This window comes from Eubalaena glacialis, chromosome 15 (assembly GCF_028564815.1).
Source record: "Eubalaena glacialis isolate mEubGla1 chromosome 15, mEubGla1.1.hap2.+ XY, whole genome shotgun sequence".
NCBI lineage: Eukaryota > Metazoa > Chordata > Mammalia > Artiodactyla > Balaenidae > Eubalaena > Eubalaena glacialis.
This window is the reverse complement of record NC_083730.1, coordinates 72,363,194-72,380,210: the sequence shown is the minus strand read 5'-3', so window position 1 is coordinate 72,380,210 and position 17,017 is coordinate 72,363,194. Positions and strand designations below refer to the sequence as shown.

The window sequence follows — 17,017 nt, the reverse complement described above, 5'->3', positions numbered from 1 at the left end:
TTTTATTGAATATTTCCTTTCTCCATCTACTTTAGTGGGAGAACAGTTGAGAAACACTTACATTAACAAGAGACTCCTTGAACTTGATGTGAAGTCTGTAATTAGAAAGGGCAATGATGGCATCCTCAGCACGGCCCACGTACTCTGTGCTTTCTCCATGAAGTTCAAGGAAAGGAACCTTCAAAATGGAAGAAGAAACCCTTCAGAGTTTTGAAGCAGTAAAGCAAAGTGTTCAAACATGGGTCAGGTGAATGGATGATAAACACTGTCACTCAAAAACAGTACATAAATGGGTAAGGGACCTAAAGAGGATGGGTTTATACCTACAAGATTCAAGATTCATAAAACCTAGTTATTCATATTCTAGACTACAGAAGGAATGACACAGAGATGATCATCTCAGTGAATTCTCAGGAAAAAAAGTCTTTCTAAAAGGAGAGATGTTTTCCAGCTTACATTTCTATTATGTGTATGGCTGAGGAAAAAATATATTTTTCTAATACATATTTTCCTATATATAGTACATTACTTCAATCCATTAGCTCTGCTACATTGTTACTATGATGCTTAATACTCATTTCACAATCAAAAGTGGCCTGAAATTACCTGAAGATTCTCATCCTCCCGGATCAGCTGCTTCCTGGGAAAGATCTGATTGGCCTGGATGCACTCAAGGCTGTGCTGAGTCTCTTCATCCTGGAAAAACCCAAATGTTTAAATAATTTCAAAGCTCCTACTCATCCATATTGGGTTTTTCTGCCATGTCTAGGAGCATAATAACAGTGAGAGTCCAGTGACCAAGGTGAACTGGCAGAAAGCTCAATGAAAAAATATTCACCCCCAAAAGTGTTCCATCTAATACATTCGGCGCCTTTAGACGGAGAACACACCAATGCCAAAAAAAAAAAAGTCAAAGAAGTTAAGAACATTTCTATTAAGCACTAATAAGTTGTTAGTATATTACTTTTAGGAGAAACCAAGATACAGTGGCTTTTTTCTCTTAAGTTATAACCTTTAATTCTTATTTTTGAAAGATACATTGTGCATTATATAAAAATGAAATGATGTGACTCACGTCTGGAATTTGCTTCAAAATAACTGGAGAGGGAAGGGAATGGGGCATAAATGAAACAGAACTGTCCATGAGGGATAATTCATGCAACTTTTAAGTGAGAGTTCACTATACCACTGTGTCTACTTTGGTTATATGTGAACTTTCCAAAACAGAAAGTTTTTTTCTTTTTAATGTAAACTTGAGAAGTGAATTCTCAAACTGAAAACATGTGTGAACCACTACCCCTAGCATAATCTGCTTTATATTACAAATTAGATTTATTTCCATTAAGGCAATTTCAAAGAAGCAATAAATTATAATCTGAATGGCACCTGAATTGAACTAATTATAATTTATATTAAAAAGTAGTCTTTTACATTATGAATTTTTATGGTATAGGAAGACCAGGGGGAAAAAGCAATCTGTTGGAAAGTCTGACTGTAAATTATGATGGAATCTGTTTACACAGCAAATTTTATATGAGCAAAACCGTATCATGTTAAACTGACAGCACCAGTAAGAAATACAACCACTAGTTATTGGACATTTCCACACATGCTACTTATCACACTTCTAACAATTTTTTAATCTCAAAGAAAGAAAAATCCTATCTATAAACAAACAATACTCAAGGTTTTTTGTTTGTTTTCGTCTGCGTTGCTGCATGCAGGCTTTCTCTCTAGTTGCGGAGAGTGGGGGCTACTCTTTGTTGCGGTGCGCGGGCTTCTCATTGTGGTGGCTTCTCCTGTTGTGGAGCATGGGCTCTAGGCGCATGGGCTTCAGTAGTCGTGGCACCCGGGCTCAGTAGTTGTGGCTCACGGGCTCTAGAGCACAGGCTCAGCAGTTGTGACACACAGGCTTAATTGCTCTGCGGCATGTGGGATCTTCCCAGACCAGGGATCGAACCCGTATCCCCTGCATTGGCAGGCGGATTTTTAACCACTGCTCCACCAGGGAAGTCCCCAAGGGTGATTTTTTAAAGAAATTTTATCGCGAAATATGTCTACATTTGGAAGATCTGCATTACTCATTATTTTCTCATTCCTCATTATTTTCAAAATGACCTATTCTTGATGTTACAAAATTATGCATGGATAAAAGATTAATTTAAAGTGCAAGACAGACCTATGGTTTTAACATAATACAAAAAGTTCACTGATATGGCTTCAGATTCCACACTGCAACTAACCTTCAAAGAACTGATACTTGTCGGGGCTTCCCTGGTGGCGCAGTGGTTAAGAATCCGCCTGCCAAGGCAGGAGACACGGGTTCGAGCCCTGGTCTGGGAAGATTCCACATGCCGTGGAGCAACTAAGCCCATGGGCCACAACTACTGAGCCTGCGCTCTAGAGCCGGCGAGCCACAGCTACTGAAGCCCGCACGCCTAGAGCCGGTGCTCCGCAACAAGAGAAGCCACCGCGATGATAAGCCCATGCACCGCAACGAAGAGTAGCCCCCGCTCGCCACAACTAGAGAAAGCCCGTGCACAGCAAAGACCCAATGCAGCTAAAAATAAATAAATAAATAAATAAATTTATAAAAAAGAACTGATACTTGTCAAGTTTTGATGTAGCGTAATAGAAGAATACACACAACTACCTGGAAAAACTATTAAAATACTCTTCCTTTTTCTAACTGTATCTCTGTGAGGCTGGATTTACTTCATTTATTTCAAAAACACATACTGTAACAAATTGGATGTAGAAGTAGGTATGAGAATCCAGCTATCATCTATTAAGCCAAACATTTTTAAAAAACTAAAAATCAATGCTACTCTTTTACATTAATTATTGTCGGATGAGGAAAAAGTTAATTTTCATAAAAAATGTTATGGTAACATTTAATTGGTTATTGTTATTTTTAAATGAATTTATGAACATTTTAAAGATTTCTCAGCTTTAACTTCTAATACAGTAAATACAGACAGACACACCCTACATAAACAAAAGCTCTTTGGGGCCCTCAATAAGTCAAGAATGTAAAAAGAGGTCCTCAGACCAAAGACTTTGAGAATTGCTGCTCTACTATAATCCACTACTAAATACATTCGTCCTTCAGTATCTGAGGGGGATAGGTTCCAGGACACACAGCCCTCCCATGGATACTCAAATCCCTTATATAAAAAAGGTATACAGTATTTGCATATAACCTATGCTCATCCTCCAGTATACTTTAAATCACCTCTAGATTACTTATAAAACCTAATATAAAGTAAATGCTATGTAAACAGTTGCTGGTACACAGCACATTCAGGTGTTGCTTTTTGGAACTTTCTGTAATTTTCCCCGATTAATCTGGGAATCCATGGATGTGGTACCACTGACTGTACCAATTAAAGCTGTTTAATCTGAAGTCAGGCTTTCTATAAAACCAGTCTCCTAGTGATGAAACGAACAGCCATACAGAGACTTCAACAACACTCACTCACTCAGCTACTACCCATAAAACCGTATCTTTGCTACTCTAGCTGACTGGGCCCATTCCAACCCCTCTAAGGGGCCATTTTATCTTGAGGCACAGGTTTTATCTTGAGGCACAAACTTTTAAAAAGTTTGATACTTAAAATGTATAAAGAAATTAGCGGCTTCAAATTCTAAAAATAAAACTAACAACTTTATAAATGGTTCATAAAATGCTACCAAAAAATATAAAACTTGTCATATACTTAGCAGTCCTAGGGAAGTGACACTGCTAAGTATTCACCATGACTGTCAAGAAATCGTAGCTGATAATCAAATAATTTCAAAAGCAAAAGTATAAAAATCTATTCAGTTATTTATACCAATAAATAAATAAAAGTTTAATGAAGTTGGTGTGTTTTAGTAAGGTTGATATGACATGGCTTGGAGCCTCCAGAAATATAATTACCTAGGGTGTACGAAGAATGACTCCACTTCTATAAACACCAAAATAACTTGTTATATGAAGAGTTTTGTGTCAATCTGTTCCATTTTATTCCTTTCCACTCATTTCCTCTGAGGTCAATGATTGGGTGAAGGAATAAGGGACACAGTCATATTTGAAAGGAACTCAATTTTTCTATAAATGTTACCTTTTTTTCTTTTAACCAAATTCTATTTCCATTCTTAAGAGGTAGTTCTTGACTTAAAGAACACTGAGTATTTACACTCAGCACTAAAGAGAAAAGATATGAGTAAACTTGAATTTAGGAAGTTTTTCTCATAAACCAACAGGGGATAGGCAGGAAAAGCTATGAAATATGGGGGGGGTGGCTTTTAAAAATTATTACATAAAAGTACACTGTAAACATGCTTTCTCAACATCACATTAACTTTTTAAACTCACCTAAATATATAAGGCCTAAACTTTTATTCTCTTCAAGATCATCTGACAGATCATTATTTAAGTGATTCCCAGACTAGATTTTTACTGACCTCTAAATAGCATAGAACTGAAATAATATAGCAGGCTTAAAAAAAAAACAAACTAGAGAAGCCATTTATCAATTCATTCTTGCTGGCACATTTACTTGGGGGCTAATCCAGGCCAATGTATATAACCAAAGCAGTTACCGAAAACTGAAAATGGAACAAATGATTTTCAGCATAAGAGAATTGAGAATTTGGCAAACAAGATGAGCATAAAGAAATAATATTTCACAGTCAAATAAAATAAATGCTTTTTTAATAAGACTGTCTCAGTTCACGTTACCTGTACGGCTTCTGGACTGATTTTCCCCCTTACATTGGGCTGGCCAAAAAGTTCGTTCGGATTTTTCCACAAGATCTTACAGAAAAATCCGAATGAACTTTATGGCCAACACAATACATAAAAATGCATTTAATCCCCAAGGATTAGGATAAACTATTCACAGACTTTCCAAGAAGAATGGTAAAAACATTACTTGGCTAAGCATAAGCTGAATCAACTGCCTAATTTATTACAGTTTCTGAGTTTCATATGTAAAAGGGAGGACAAACTTGAGATGGCTGATGGAGGAAGAGCTGGAAGGAGACAAAAGGCAAGGAAGAAAAAGTCTGGGGACTTCCCTGGTGGCACAGTGGTTAAGAATCCGCCTGCCAATGCAGGGGACACGGGCTCAAACCCTGGTCCGGGAAGATCCCACATGCCGCGGAGCAACTAAGCCCGTGCGCCACAACTACTGAGCCTGCGCTCTAGAGCCCACAAGCCACAACTACTGAGCCCGCGTGCCACAACTACTGAAGCCCGCGCCTAGAGCCCATGCTCTGCAACAAGAGAAGCCACCACAATGAAGAGTAGCCTCCGCTCACTGCAACTAGAGAAAGCTCGTGCGCAGCAACGAAGACCCAACACAGCCATAAATAAATAAATAAATAAATGTACTAAAAAAAAAAAAAAAGAAAAAGTCTGTCAAGTGTTAGCCTGATAAGAGGCTTGAAAACAAATTTCTCCTAGGCTAGCTTATTAAGCAGTAGTTTATTAGTAGAAGAATGTATTCCACATGGTCAACTTCCTGCTATTGCTGAGGAACACCAGGCATTGTGGAATCTGGTGGTACTTAATCTCCACCAGCGCCATATAGGGTCACCTATAAAATCTTGAAAAGGGATCAGTCACCACAGTTCCAGGCTAATTTCTGCTATTCACTAAACTATGCAGGTAAGAGACTTAAGTCTATATCTCAGAAGTCAACATTAGAGATAAATATTTAAAGAACATGGCGAGTAGAGGCTGACCAGTGGAAATGCCTATAAACTAAATTTATATACAGCCTTCCAGGATAAAAAAAAAAACTATACTTAAGAGTGAAATATCTGTAGGAACATTTGACAAATGTAAAAATTAAAGTGATTGTCAGTCTGTCAATTCATCATTCTTAAGACTGGTATTAAAGGCCATCAAAAATAAATTTCCCTTGATATAATGTTTGTGATCTGTTTCAAAATAATCCAAAGAGGTGGGGGTGAGGGAGTCAGAAGAAACAAGTGTGGCCATGAACTGATGATTATTGCAGCTGGTTGATGCATATATGAGGGTTCATCATACTATTCTCGATTTGCACAGGCTTGAGATTTTCCATAATGAAACATGAAAACATCTTCCTAATGCTTAACCTCCCCCAAAAAACCTCAATCTCATTTAAGAACTTTTAAAAGTATGAGGATGTTACTCAAATTAGTATAGAAGTATACACTAAAAAAAGAAAGAAAAACCAGTACTTCTGAATTCTCTATACAAAAAATAAGGATTAAGGACACAGAACCAAAATTCTAAAACAAAATATTAATTAATATTACTTAAATCAATGATTCAACAACTTGCAAAATGATATGTAGCTAGTAAAAAATCATTAGGAATCCAATGAGTCAACAAGGGAAAATGTTTAATTCATTTAGTGAAATAAGCAAAATAATTACGTTTTAATTCCAACTACATAAAATATACATATGGACATAAACTAGTTAGAAAGGAACACAACCATGGGTTTTGGTGGAAGAGTTGTAAATAAGTACTTGTAAAAACTTGTTGTAATGCTACTTTATGACAGATTTTTAAAAAAAGACCCACGGTCATACTGCTCCCCAAATACTGCACACAGAAGTATCTCCAGAGCGCACCAGGAAGACTGTCTGCAGGGCACCAGAGACCCCAGCAGCACCAGAATGAGGACCACACCGTTGTAGCTATGTGGTACACAATGAAGGACAACCCCTCAGTACAGAACAGAGCTGCTTTCATAAGCCCACCATTTGCTATTCATTAGCATTGGCATACATACCATAAAATATTAGGCAAACACTTTTTCAGTTCATTAAAAACTCGTGAAAACCAATAAAATAAAATATAGTCTAAAGAAAAGCTCATCAGTGTTTGGGTATAGGATACATCAGAAAGTTGTTATGCCCACAAACTAAGAAAAAACTGGCAAAGATTTAAGATGAGAGCAGTTACCTTTGTCGTCGTTTTAACATGACACTTCTATACAACTAGTTTTTCTGTTTTGTTTTAGTTTGTTTTTAATTTTGAAAAGCATTTTCCACCCATGTTCCTAATGAAGCTTGAAATTAACATGGCCTTTTCAATTCCTTCTTTGTGCACCAGCATGAGACAGAGTTTGGTTCTAGAAAACATCACCAAGATAGAAGCGGGACAATATTATAGAGGACCATTTCTTTTTTAAGCCTTGGAGCACGGTTTACGTGTTCTTAGGATTGACAGAAATGTGGTTGGCTCATTGCTCCATCATCTCTGCCTGAACTGAGTCCTAAATGGCCCACAAGTCACTGAAGTACACTCATTTTAGTCAAAGACATACGTAGGGAGTGTGCAGAGAGCTACTTCATCTTTTCTGGGATAAAAATAATGTCTTAAAGAGACAGGACAGGGAAGACAGGGAATTGCTTCTATCCAGAAAGGTAAATTCATAAAGAATATGTGTATGACCACATAATTCTCCTACACACAACAAAACACACACACACACACACAGAGAAAAGCTTTTCACGATACCTTCCTTCCTAGAAAAGGAATAAGAACCCTGAAGTAGTCCAAGAAACATGGGTTTTAGTCTTGACTCCATTTACTATCTGACTGAAAAAAGACAATATCTAACTCACAGGATTAAAGTTAATAGAAGCAAAACTGCTCTAAGACACTAGAATATTCTAAAATTATTACTACTAAGTAAACAATAAAAGAAAATAGACAAGAGAGTTCTGGGAAAGAAAAAGTGAAATGATTTCTCACAATAACAAAAATGGGTAACTATGAACTTATTAGTATTCACTTAATTGTCAGGACAGAGTTCAAGTTCAATTTTCTTGTTATTTCTTAGTACTTACCATGACAGGAGGCCCAGATTAGGAGGAGAGATCCCCGTCCTTTCTTTGGTATCTTGGCAAGGCTTTTCTTTCCTTTATGCCTGGATCTTGAAAAAGAAAAAAAAAAAGAAGGACAAAATTGCCAATTCCCACACACACACCCCCCCCAATCCCATTTGGCCATACCCTAATTAAAGAAACTGCATATACAAGGACCTAAAGACCTGACCAGGGGCTTCCCTGGTGGCGCAGTGGTTGAGAATCTGCCTGCCAATGCAGGGGACACAGGTTCGCGCCCTGGTCTGGGAAGATCCCACATGCCGCGGAGCAACTAGGCCCGTGAGCCACAACTACTGAGCCTGCGTGTCTGGAGCCTGTGCTCCGCAACAAGAGAGGCCACGATAGTGAGAGGCCCGCGCACCGCGATGAAGAGTGGCCCCCGCTTGCCGCAACTACAGAAAGCCCTAGCACAGAAACGAAGACCCAACATAGCAATCAATCAATCAATCAATCAATCAATAAATCTTTAAAAAAAAAAAAAGACCTGACCAGAGTCAGCCAAGGAAAAGCTGAATATCACCCAGCCAATCCCCACTAGTCAAATCCAAACTCCTTAACTCCCTTGTGAAAATCCTCCTGTCGTAAACTATTTGAGCAAAAAAGTAGCAAAGGCTCATGTTCTTAATGTTGATAGCAATACAAAAAATATTATAAACCTTAGATGAAAATAATAAAGCAATAACTAAAACTGACCTGCAAATGCAAAAACAATATTCTTGTAATATTACAGTATGTTTTTGTGGTTATCTGTAAATTCAAAATGGATCTCCCCATCTGTGGGAACCAAACTGGCTTAGTAAAAAAATATGAAAAAACTGCATTTTGCCCCAATATCCTATGCTCACTGAAAACTCACATAAACTGCACTAATACGTTTACCTGGTTTTCAGAAACAACTATAAGAGTGGGGGAGGAATACCTAACAAGAAACTCAAAGACAGGCTAGTAAGAACACGATCATCTCTAATAAGTAGTTTTTTATAAAAAAAAATAGATACATTTCATGCAAAGCCACCATTTCTAGTTCACTAAACTTCCATGAATATAGGATATTTTAGGCAGTCTGGGATTCAATATTCAAAGTAAACTCTTTGTGAGCAGTGAAAGTGAGGGAACAGAGGACATCAAAGAAGTAGCAGGGCCCAGAACATGTGGAGCCTTGTGCAGTTATGAACAGAGGAGTGACATGAGGTGACTTAAAGGATGGCTCTGGCTATAGGGTGGGAACAGACTAGATTGTTGGGGGAGCTGAGGGAGCACAGGAGGAAACAGGAAGACCTGTCAGAAGGAAATAATCACCATAAGAAGTAGTGATGGAAATGATGAGACACTGCTGGATTCTGGATATATTTTGAAATTACCACCCACAGGATTTGAGCTAATTCATTAAATAAAAGAAGTCACACTTTCTGGCTTCAGCATCTAGAAGCAAGGATTTCCCATTTACTGATGAGGGAAAACATCAGAAAAATGGATTACCTACTCTGTGCAGAGGTACAGGAGGGGGAACAGGGAATCAAAGGTTCCGTTTTAGACACGTTATATTTGAGATGTCTAACAGATATCCCGTTGAAGACACCAAGTAAAAGCTGAACAAACTAGCTTGGAGATGAAGAAGATGGAAGCTAGAGATAGTAACATAAATGTGGGAGCCATAAGTGTGTGGATGGCATTAAAGCTAGTAAATTCTGGGGCAAGTACAGATGGAGAAACTAAGAGGACCAAGTGATGGTTTGGGGTACTCCATTGTTCAGAGGCTAGAAGGATGAGGAAGAACCAAGTGGTTTAGTAACAAATCAACTCAGAGTCATCATTCTTACCATTATTCAAACCTAAAACAAGTCTTTGTGATATAACCTAGCTCAAGAACACAGATTAGCATAAAATTCTCATTTATTCATTCATTTCAATAAATATTTATTCAACACCTAATATATCCCAGGCACTGCTCTAGATCTAGGGGAGACAACTGTAACCAAAAAGTCATGGAGCTTAATTTTAATGCCTGGGACTTCCCTGGTGGCGCAGTGGTTGAGAGTCCGCCTGCCACTGCAGGGGACACGGGTTCGATCCCTGGTCTGGGAAGCTCCCACGTGCCTTGGGGCAGCTGGGCCCTTGTGCCACAGCTACTGAGCCCGTGTGCTGCAGCTGCTGAGGCCCATGCGCCTAGAGCCCGCGCTCCGCGGCAAGAGAGACCACCGCAGTGAGAAGCCCGCACACCGCGGCGCGGGGTGGCCCCTGCTCGCCACGGCTGGAGGGGGCCCGCGCGCAGCAAAGAAGACCCAATGCAGCCAAAATAAATAAATAAATAAATAAATAAAAGAATCCGCCTGCCAATGCAGGGGACACGGGTTCGATCCCTAGTCCAGGAAGATCCCACATGCCACGGAGCAACTAAGCCCGTGCGCCACAACCACTGAGCCCACGTGCTGCAACTACTGAAGCCCGCATGCCTAGAGCCTGTGCTCCGCAACAAGAGAAGCCACCACGATGAGAAGCCTGTGCACCGCAAAAAGAGTAGCGCCGCTCATCTCAACTAGAGAAAGCCTGCGCACAGCAACGAAGGCCCAACGCAGCCAAAAAATAAATTTAAAAAATGAAATAAAATAAAAATTTTACTGCCTGCCTTCCCCACTAGAAACAAATAAATAGACATGTTTATATTAGGTAGCTGGTAAGTGTTACAAAGAAAATAAAGCAGGGTTTAGGGATAAGGAGTAACAAAGAAGTGCTGTTTTAGATGAGGTGGCAAGGGTATGTAAAGAGGCCACCTGTTGGAATTAATTAAAAAGGAAAGGAGGAAAAAAAAAAAGGAAAGGAGGAAAGGCAAAGAAATTATTCCTGAGGGTATGAACTTATTAGAAAAAAATCTCTTAAAGATCACTTTAAAAAGAAACACCTACTGGATGAATTTTATTTTTAAACTGTCCTAATGTGCAAAAGATATTTGTGTTTTAGAATTAAATGTCTAATGACAGTATCATATATATATTCAAACTGCTATATTTTAAATAACTCAAATAGAAGTGGATTTGAAGTTTTGCAAAACAGATAACAAAGCGCAACTCCAGTGATGAAGATATTAACATAAAAAAGGTAGTGGAATATGGAGAACTTAAAACCTTCATGCACTGCTGTAGAAAATGGTTTAGCAGTTCCTTTAAAAGTCACCATATGAGTCATTAACTCCATTCCTGGGTATATACCCAAGAGAACTGAAAACATATCCACACAAAAACTTGTGTGTTAATGTTCACAGCAGCATTCTTCATAATAGCCAAGAAGCAGAAACAACCCAAATGTCCATCAAATGATGAAAGAATAAAATGTGGTATATCCACACAATGGAATATCATCCAGCAATAAAAAAAGACTAAAATACTGACACATGATACAATACGGATGAACTCTGAAAACATAATACTAACTGAAAGAAGCCAAGCACAAAAGACCATATTGTACGATTTCATTTATATGAATTGCCCAGAATTTTAAATCTAGGTAGAGACAGAAAACAGATTAGTGGTGGTTTAGCACAACATACTAAAAACTCCTGAACTGTATGCTTTTAAAGGGTAAGTTTTATGTGATGTGTAGGTGAGGAATATGAATATAATCAAACTCTTCATGAAATACTAAAAATAATCTTACTGCAAAAAAGTTATGGAACTGACCCAGCAGCAATGAGCATTCTAAGCATCTAGACCATGGTATCTAAATACTAATTCTCACTTCAAAAGGAGCCAACAAGGCTCCTGAGAAATAGCCAATTACAGGTCTAGAACAGAAAATGTGTAAGTTGATCCTGGAACATTAAATTGGAAAGCAAGGAAACTATCAAAGACTACTAAGGGTATATCAAAAGGACTCCAGAGCCAATCTAAACAGAATCACTGGTGAAAATGGAATAATTTGAGCAAAAATAATAAGCGCCATGTATTGAATTTCAATATGTTTAATTATAAGTTCATAATATTTCTCTCTCTCCCTCTCATTGGTCACCACTGGAGCAATGCTAAGTAAGCAACTTCTTATTTTTGAAACTGGTAAATAAAGGCAAAGAATTAGTATTTATCTTGCTTTTCCTATATAAACTGAACCTCTGTACAACCAAGTAGTTGATGGGGGTAGTATTTCACCTAATACACAAACGAGGAAAGACACAAATAAGTATCACCATTTTACAACTGCTAATGAAATATAGGATGAACATAATGATCTAGTCTAGAGAAAGCTATAAAAATATAAAAATAACCCAAATTCTTTAAACTGCAAGACAGAAGAGATCAAAGGAAAATTCAGATTAAAAAAGAGATGTGACATGTCAACCAACTGCAATATATGGACTTTGCTTGGATCCTAATTCAAAGTATGAAAATAATTTGAGACATTTAGGGAAATCTGCCCATATAATATTTGATGTTATTTATTAATTTTCTGTATAACTGACAATGTCACAGTGGTTAGGAGGTTTCTGTGGTTATGGCTTTTTAGAAGTTTCTTTTAGATATACAATTGAAATATGTACACATGAAGTAATATATCATGGAATAGGCAAAATGAGTAGGAGTATATATCTATGAAACAGGATGGGCCCATGAGTTGATAGCTTTTGAAGCCCAATGAGATAAGTAAATGGAGATTAACCTATTTTCTCTACTTTTATACATTTGAAATTTTCACAAAGTTTTTATTTTTCTTTTCTTTTATTTTTTTGATGCGGACCATTCTTAAAGTCTTTATTGAATTTATTACAATATTGCTCGTTTTATGTTTTGGTTTTTTGGCCGCGAGGCATGTGGGATCTTAGCTCCCCGACCAGGGGTCGAACCCGGGCCCCCTGTACTGGGAGTGCAGAATCTTATTTAGCCACTGGACCACCAGGGAAGTCCCTGATGTCTTCCATTTATACACCAAATAAAGACTGTAAAATGGTGTGCTGCACTTTGGTCAATCAACAATTACCTGAGAACTAACTACGTGTCAAACACTATGACACTGTGCTGGTTCCTGCACTAAGGAGCTCATATCCCAGTGTGGAAGACAGAAACAAATAATTATAATTACAAATTGTGCTCAATGTGATAAAGGAAACAAACAGGATGCTGAGACAGAGACTGAGAGGGTGGGGGTATGGGAGTCCTACTTTAGATAAGGTGGTCAGAAAAGGCCTCTCTGTGCAGCAAGGCCAGTTTCTGGTACAGAAAACAGCATGTGTTCCTGACAAGGAAAAGACTTTGGCATTTCTGAAGGATTAAAAAGAGGAAGCCAGTATAGCTAAAATGTACTGAGGCAGAAAGAAGAGTGGCCCAACTTGAAGATGGAGAAATGTACAAGAGGATAATGTAGATAGTAAGGAGTATAAATTATATTCCAAGTGCAACAGATTATATTCCAAGTGTCAAAAGTTCATTGACAGATTTTAAACAGCCGAGTCATATGATTTGATTTTAAAATAATTCTGATTACTGTGTGGTGAATGGATTAGAGAACAAAAAGAATAAAGAGGATCAGGAGACAATTACAGGGAGGAAAATGGTAGCTTGATTTAGAATGGAGGCAGTGCAGATGGAATAAAAGCATAAGGATATAAGTTATTTTAGAGTATAATTGACAGTAATAGGTAAAGGCCTAGATGTGGGGGCTAAGGAAGATTAAAGAATTTATGGTGCAAGAGGGGAGATAAGAAAACAGATAACATAGTTCAAAGTAAGAGGTGCTGCTTTAAACATCTGAGGAAAGGTAAAACTTTCTATAGGAATTCCAAGTTCATAAGAAAAAGCCAAGATCATGGGTACTCTGCAACCAATATGAATCACGAAGCTGCTGGAGGTCCTTATAATATTAATACTACAAAGAGCAGATATAGCCAATCATTAAAAAGTAGTCAACAACTGACTTACAAAACTTGGGTTCCAGAATGGTAATTATACTATCACCAAAAGGAAGAAATTGAGTCATTACTGTTAGCCTAAGAAAAGTAGTTCAACACTTCTTAATTTTTTAGTTGTAATAGTAATGCATGCTCCTTCTAAGAAAATTTAAAATACAGGTGTCAAAAGCAAGCAACTGTCCCCAGATACTGCTTGTGGGAGTGTAAAATGGTTCAGCCTCCTTGGAAAACAGCCTAGCAGTTCCTCAAACAATTAAACATAGAGCTACCACCTGACCCAGAAATTCCACTCCTAAAGAGAGTGGAATTTTGTCTGAGAGACAAAAACATATCTACAGAAAAACTCGTATACACATGTTTATAGCAGCATTATTCAAGTTAGTCAAAAGACAGAAACAACCCAAATGTCCACTGACGGATGAATGGATAAACAAAATGTTGTATATCCCAAAATGGAGTATTAATCAGCCAATTAAAAGGAACAAAGTACTAATACATGCTTCAATATAGATGAACCTTGAATACATTATACCAAGTAAAAGAAGCCGTCACAAAAGTCCACATATCATACTTCACAGAAATGGAATAGGGAAATTAATAGAGATAGGAAGTGCATTAGTAGCTGCTTAGATCTGGGGGAGGTGGAAGGTAAGGGGGGTGATAGCTAAAGGGTATGGAGAGCTTCTTTCTGAAGTAATAAAATGTTCTAAAATTGACTGCAGTGATGGTTGCACAGCACAATGAATATACTGAGCCACTGAACTGTATATGTTAATGGGTCAAATGTATAGTACAATATATGAATTATATCTCAAATCTGTTATTTTTTAAGGAAATAAGTAGAACTTCCCTTCTCATTCTTTGCTGCCCTTTGCTTCAACTACACATAATTACAACTACTGTTAATATTTTATAATTCTGTCCAGGACACTTCTTTGTTTATATACAAAGACATACATAATCTACCCCCAAAAAATGAGGGGGGAGGATCATACTGTATTCATTGTTCTGCACATTTTCCCTCAATGTACCAAATCCTTCCTGCGTCACTACATACTTTCAACATGGCAGTTCAGTACTCCATTATATTCCGATACACCATAACCTAACAATTCATCAATTACTGAGATATTTAGATTATTTTCACTTTTCTATTACAATCAAAATAGCCACAATAACCATCCTTGCCCATATCTCTGCACAAGTCACTATTTCTGCAGCCCTGATTCTTAAAAATAAATTTACTAGGTGAAAAGATACACACTTGGTGGGGGGGATCATTATTGCCAAAGACTATACATACTAATTCCATTTATGAAACTATAATTCACTAACTCATAGTTATCAACTTGGTAGAAGTTCTAATGTTCTGTAATTTGAAAGGTTAAAATAAAAATACGCATAAGCATTATTTGTATTAATCCAGAAACATGTTTGTACATGTACAGAAAAATGATTAACAATGGTTACCACTCTAAGGAAGAAAGTGGGAATAGGGACTTTGTTTTTATACTTTTAGAATTACTTTACCCTTGTAATTAGGAAAATAAACTTTTCTACAAAGACATTTTTAAAAAGGAAATTCAAAATAATATTGCATAAAAGCTTTTCACTTGACCTAAGACAGAGTGTGAAGATAAAGCCATCAAAAAAAATAATCAGGGATGTAAAGCAATGGTTCTGAGGGCAGAAGAGACAGGAGTCCTGAGTCTGCCACTCACTAAACTCTATGACCTTTGGGACCTTTAAGGCAAGTCATGCTACTTCTTTACCCCTTACTACTTCAATATATACTTTATAAGAACAAAAATAATCTCTTACATAACCACAGAACTAGTTTTCAAATTCAGGAAACTTGACACTGATATAGTACTTTAATCTACTTTTTATATTCCAATTTGGTCAACCAATTACATCCTTTACAGAGATTTCCCCGCCCCCCCATAAAAGGATCCAGTCTAGGATCACATTGGATCTAGTTGTCATCTCTCTTTAGTCTTTTAATTTGGAACCCACATTATATTAATTCCAATAATATGTTTCCTGGTATCAAAATTAATTTAATAATCTAACATCAGGCTTCCCTGGTGGCGCGGTGGTTAAGAATCCGCCTGCCAATGCAAGGGACACGGGTTCGAGCCCTGGTCCGGGAAGATCCCACATGCCGCGGAGCAACTAAGCCCATGCGCCACAACTACTGAGCCCGGGCGCCTAGAGCAACAAGAGAAGCCACCGCAATGAGAAGCCTGCACACTGCAATGAAGAGTAGCCCCCGCCTAACAGAACTAAAGAAAGCCTGTGCACAGCAACGAAGACCCACCCAACGCAGCCAAAAATAAATAAATAAATATTTTTAAAAAAATTAAACACTGAAGAGTCAAGTAATACATTAGGATTACATTTCCTCTCCAAAGGTCTAATATGCACCCTGCTAGGCCAAATGAAGAGTAAAATTCTTATTTGAAGCAAAGTCAAATGATTTCTCTTTTCTTAATGTATGTATGAGAATTTGACAGTTGGGATCTGCAGGCTTCACTGGTCTCCAGTGTCAGTCTCAGAAATGTGACTTCTGAGAAATCTTTACCGAAGTAAGACATTTATCTTCCTACTTAACATGGAATCTCATTCTTTCAGGCACCTGTTAACAAGAAATTACTCAATTCCTTAATCAGTAACTAAAACTCACACTTGCCAACAATAACTCAGCCAAGTGAGATACTGAGCAACTTGGACTACAAAGACACATTATATGTACTATATAAATCCTTCCTATATAGAAAGGAAAAAAACAGTATCCTGAATCAACAAGATGATAACTAATCTCTACTAGAACAAAAGAATCTAATTCTTCTCTACTAGAACAAAAGAATCTAATTCTTCTCCCTTACTCTTAACCAAACACACACAACAAAAACAAAAATCCTAATTAAAATGAAATTATACTGAGAAGACACTAGTATCCCAGGACTCAGGGAACGTTTGGTGTGATCTGAAAATTCAAACATGAAGATAGTTCTTGCCTTCAAGATGTTCACAATCCTGTGGGGTGACAAACATAACTAATAAGGCAGAGTGTGATAAGAGATGTAGAAATATAATTCCATGGGGATGCAAAAGACAGAGAAATGGATTCTGAACTGGGCACTCAAGTAAGGCTTCGTGGAACACTCGCACTTTTAATGGCTGAACCAGACAGATTTTGAGACAAAGGGGGGACAGGAACAGCACAAGCAAAGAATGAGACCC

The 17,017-nt window shown here is 37.6% G+C and overlaps 1 protein-coding gene across 13 annotated transcripts in view; it reads right to left on the bottom strand.

Annotated features, from left to right (window-relative positions):
* Nucleotides 1–17,017, bottom strand: part of MTMR3 (myotubularin related protein 3) — a 133,527-nt gene that overhangs the window by 42,720 nt on the left and 73,790 nt on the right. For 11 of the 13 annotated variants that reach the window (XM_061170237.1, XM_061170236.1, XM_061170240.1 and 8 more), the window contains 3 exons: nucleotides 7,840–7,925; nucleotides 607–696; nucleotides 62–178 (listed from right to left, as the gene is read on the bottom strand). The exons of 1 other annotated variant lie outside the window; for it this stretch is intronic. In XM_061170237.1, coding sequence (XP_061026220.1) covers nucleotides 62–178; nucleotides 607–696; nucleotides 7,840–7,842 — 210 coding nt within the window. In that variant the 5' untranslated portion in view covers nucleotides 7,843–7,925. Of the gene's footprint in view, nucleotides 1–61; nucleotides 179–606; nucleotides 697–7,839; nucleotides 7,926–17,017 lie in introns of those variants that run through there. One more of the 13 variants, XM_061170243.1, reaches the window with a different exon arrangement.